The 4,772-nt window shown below is 40.5% G+C and overlaps 1 protein-coding gene across 1 annotated transcript; it reads left to right on the forward strand.

Moving 5' to 3' along the window:
* Nucleotides 1-240: 240 nt before the first annotated feature.
* On the forward strand, nucleotides 241-4,543 carry LOC148766377 (uncharacterized). The gene is made up of 4 exons (XM_088827262.1): nucleotides 241-1,098; nucleotides 1,135-1,491; nucleotides 2,095-2,408; nucleotides 4,409-4,543. Exons 1-4 carry the CDS (start codon nucleotides 339-341, stop codon nucleotides 4,541-4,543), a joined length of 1,566 nt encoding a protein of 521 aa, XP_088683388.1. The 5' UTR covers nucleotides 241-338.
* Nucleotides 4,544-4,772: the final 229 nt, after the last annotated feature.

The raw sequence follows: 4,772 nt of genomic DNA on the forward strand, positions 1-4,772 counted from the left end.
CCGACTCTCACGAGTCCACTTTTACTACTTGTTTGCGATACGTGCACTTGCGAGTTAGGTATTTAGCACCCAACAAGTTTTTGGAGCCGTTGCCGGGGAATACGGCTAAATTATCTATTTATCCTAATATTAAATTTGAGCAATTTTTCTTACTTCAGCCGTTTTATTTATTTTATTTAATTATTTTCTTTGCTTATTTTATTTTTTATTATTTTTTTTAGGTACTTTTTATGCGAAGAGAGCACGACACGAGCTTGCTACCTTTTGATCCCGAAATTGAGCGAACGTTTAGGCACGCGAGGAGAAATCAGCGGTTAGCTCGAAACATTCCCGCAACAATGGAAGAAGAGATTAATTGTGGCGGAGATGACCAATGGCGTCTACCGAACGCGGCAGGAAATATCGTCAACGAGCAAGAGCAACTTCAGCTAATTTATCCACCACCTCGTCAACGAGCATTGCATGAGTACACCGTTCCGACACTCAATGGGTTTCAATCAAGCATCCAGCAGCCCCCCATTGAAGCCAACAATTTCGAAATTCGAGCGGGACTCCTCACTATGCTCCAAAACAATGGGTTATTCAGCGGATTAGCTCATGAAGATCCGCATCTCCACTTGGTCAACTTCCTCGAAATGTGTGATTCGCATAAGATGAACGGAGTGTCACCGGAAGCACTGCAGCTCCGCCTCTTCAAGCACTCCCTCCAAGGAGCCGCAAGAGAATGGCTACAAACTCGTGCACCACACTCCATATCTTCTTGGTCCCAGCTAGCACAGCTCTTCATGAATACGTACAACTCCCCAACCAAAACTGAGAGAATCCGGAGAGAAATACAAAACTTCATACAAGAAGCCGGTGAAGCATTATTCGAGACGTGGGAGCGGTTCAAACAACTTATTCGGAGATGCCCGAATCACGGTCTTCAAGAGTTGCGGCAACTTCAAATATTTTATGATGGATTGCAAGATAATTCGAGAACGGTGCTCGATTCAGCAGCTGGCGGTATGTACATGAGCTTGACATATGACGAAGCTTACGAACTTTTGGAGCGGATCGCAAGGAACAAATACATGCGGGCATCGGACCGGTCAAACAGCGGAGCCAATAAGACGGGAGGAATTTTGTAGTTAGACGGAGTCACCGCAATCACGGCACAGTTAGAAAAGCTATCAAAGCATGTAGCAGCTTTGCAGACTCAACAAGTCCATGCAGTCCAAGGTCCCGACCGATGCTTAGAAGAAACGGAGTCTCTAAATTACGTGAATGACACCAACCGACAACAGAGGAACCCGTACTCCAACACTTATAATCTGGGATGGAAAGATCACCCCAACTTTGGATGGGGAGGAAATCAGCAAGGACAAATGCCAGCTCCCAGATTCCAAAATCCGACTCAATCCCCACCTCAATGTGGAGATCTCGCTAATATCTTAGCACAATTCATGACATCAACTCAAGCTTCCATTCGAAATTTGGAGACACAGATGGGTCAACTTGCAACCCAACTAAACGCGAGGCCGTCAGGAGCACTGCCGTCGAATACGGAAGATCCTCGAAAGAGCAACAACGAGCAGTGCAATGCAGTAAGTTTGCAAAATTGGAGGCAATTAGAGGAAGGTCCTAAACAATCCGTTGCACCACCGCCTATTGTAGAGGGGCCCAAGGAAAAAACCGTGGTTGGGCCAAGCAACACAAAGATCACAGTAAGTGAACCTACTCCCAAGGTACCTTTCCCTCAACGTTTTCAAAACTCTAAGCTTGATATGCAATTTCAGTTATTTTTGGATTATCTTAAAAAGTTGCATGTTAATATTCCTTTTGTTGAGGCACTTAAGCATATGCCGAATTGGGTTAAGTTTATAAAGGAACTTGTATCGAAGAAGATGAGGCTTCCGGAGTGTGCAGCAGTCGTAGACCTCAATGAGCAAAGTAGTGCTATCCTTGCAAATAAAATTCCACCGAAGCTTAGAGACCCGGGCAGTTGTACCATTCCATGCACAATAGGTACTACGTATTTTGGGCGGGCGTTGTGTGATCAAGGGGCGAGCGTAAATTTAATGCCTTTATCAATTTATAAGAAATTGAATTTAGGAGAAATTAAGCCCACTTCTGTGACCTTGCAGCTAGCCGATAGATCTTTTACTCACCCTTTAGATATAGTGGAGGATGTATTGGTCAAGGTAGATAAGTTCACACTCCCGGCCGATTTTCTAGTACTAGACACAGAGGAAGATGAAAATATTCCCCTTATATTAGGACGCCCCTTCTTAGAAACCGGTAGATCAATTATTGATGTAGGAAAGATAGAGCTAAGAATGAGTGTGGGGGAAGAAACAGTGATCTTCAAGGTGTACCAGGTGGATGAAAGGCCTATTATGGCTAATGGATGTTATCTTCTTGATGAGGTAAGTGATTCTAAACTTTTTCCTGTTAAATTACATGATTTAAATTTTTTTGTGGATACTAATGTGCATGTAGGAGAACAAAAGAAAAATGTTGAGTTGGTTACAACACCTACTCAAAACACCGTGATAAAAGACGATGTTGGCAAGCCTCATGATATCAAGAAGAATAAATTCAAGGGCTTTCCTAAGCGAACCAGTCGAAAGAAGAATCGGATCAACCCATTTATTCAAGACTTTCTCCAAAAGGAAGTAAGGAGATGGGTTCAAAAGCTAAGGAATTGAAGAGCAACGGCGCCAAAAACTTGTTGGGTGCTAAATACCTAACACGCAAGTGCACGTATCGCAAACAAGTAGTAAAAGTGGACTCGTGAGAGTCGGATGTCGATCCCACAGGGAATACTCAAATTATCTAATCCTAAGTACCAAATTCTAACAATTATGATTTTTATCCAGCCTACGCAAAGTTGTCAAATTTAATCAACTAAATAATTAAACTAATTATGAAAGCAAATAAACACAATAAAATATCAATAAAAACGGACCTAGGATTTTATCTTCCAACTATGCAAGAATTGCTCACCCAAAACCCCTCAATTATGGAATATATGATTCATGATTATTAACCCGAGACACTAATTTACTCATAACCCGCTGTCGCGTGTATTATGAGTCTATTATTCATAAACGGTTCACTATATGTCTATGCAAACAAATTATGAATAAAGCATTAACTAACAAGTCTCGTAAATGGCTACCTAAGGTGATATCTGTATGCCTACGACGCCACATGCAATTGACACACTCATCCGGTGAAAACTACTCGAAGGTTCTTATACTTACCGTCTAATTATCAAAATAGCTCTGTCGAATCAATCCTAATAATCAAAGATAAAGCACATAAATTGATCAAGTTCATGCACTAACAATCATAACAAGTATAAGAAGTAATCATAAAATCATAATTGCATAATCTCAAGAAAACGGGTTCACCATCCCCACATAGGGTTCCAACAAAATACTAGATTAAAAGCTTAGCTACTCGTAATTCTTATGATAAGCAAAATATAATAAATAAAATAAATAAGAAAAACTATGCTTGAGTCTTCGTTGATCTTCATTCTTCGTGTTTTGTGGTGTAAAATTTCGTGCTTATGGTGTAGAGGCTTGTTGCTTTTATAGGCTTTTCTTGATAAGGAAGTAGTGGAAACCTAATAGGAATCAATTTCCGCCACTTTCCCCCATCTGGATTTGTTCGTCGATTTGTGCCATGTTGGAGTCCGAATTTGGAATGTTGTGTAAATAAGAATTGTAGCCCTTGAAATTAGCTTTCCACTGCCGTAAAAATCACCTAATTCAGAGTTCGTATGAGAGAGATCTGCTCGAAATGGTGGACACTGTCAAAGCTGTGGCGAGATTCTTTTTTTTTCCAATTTGATTTGTTTCCTTATTTGCAACTTTTTCCTTTCTTTTTGATCTTTTTTCCTTCATGGACACCTAATTCTCGTTTTTCACCTATAAAACACAATATCAATCAATTAAAGCACAAATATAATTAAATCTAAACAAAATATCCACGTAAAGTAAGCGTATTGAGTGTAATATCTACACTCAACAGATACTAATGTGCATGTAGGAGAACAAAAGAAAAAGGTTGAGTTGGTTACAACACCTACTCAAAACACCGTGATAAAAGACGATGTTGGCAAGCCTCATGATATCAAGAAGAATAAATTCAAGGGCTTTCCTAAGCGAACCAGTCGAAAGAAGAATCGGATCAACCCATTTATTCAAGACTTTCTCCAAAAGGAAGTAAGGAGATGGGTTCAAAAGCTAAGGAATTGAAGAGCAAGAACGAAGTCTGGCTGAAGACTATAAACTTAGCGCTTCTCGGGAGGCAACCCGAGATTTTCGTTTTTTTTATTTTCTTTTTCTTGTTTTATTTTATTTATTTATTTTATAAGCATGCAAGCTAACAATTTAAACATGTTTTTAATTTTTAGGACATACAATTGCAGCTCTGGAGCTCATACGGCCGTCCCAAAACAAGGCAAAAGATCATACGGCCGTCCGGAAAATCTGGGAAGCTACTGCCCGATTTTGGCTTGGGGCGCGGCCGCGAGAGAAAAGCACTATAATCTCACACGGCCGTGCGAGAAACAGACAGCTACTGCCCCAATTTTGCAATTCGCACGGCCGTGCGAAAATCAGTTCAAAACTTACACGGCCGTGCCAGATGGACAGAAGCCCAATAAAAGGCGAAAACTTCAATAGCCCAGACATGGCCAAGACGACTAATTCAGGTGTATTCTATCCTTAAACTTCGTGCTAATTACATTGAGGGCAATATAAATTTTAAGTTTGGGG

Source organism: Erythranthe guttata, chromosome 12 (assembly GCF_056151865.1).
Source record: "Erythranthe guttata isolate IM_541 chromosome 12, IM_541, whole genome shotgun sequence".
Taxonomy (NCBI): Eukaryota; Viridiplantae; Streptophyta; class Magnoliopsida; order Lamiales; family Phrymaceae; genus Erythranthe; species Erythranthe guttata.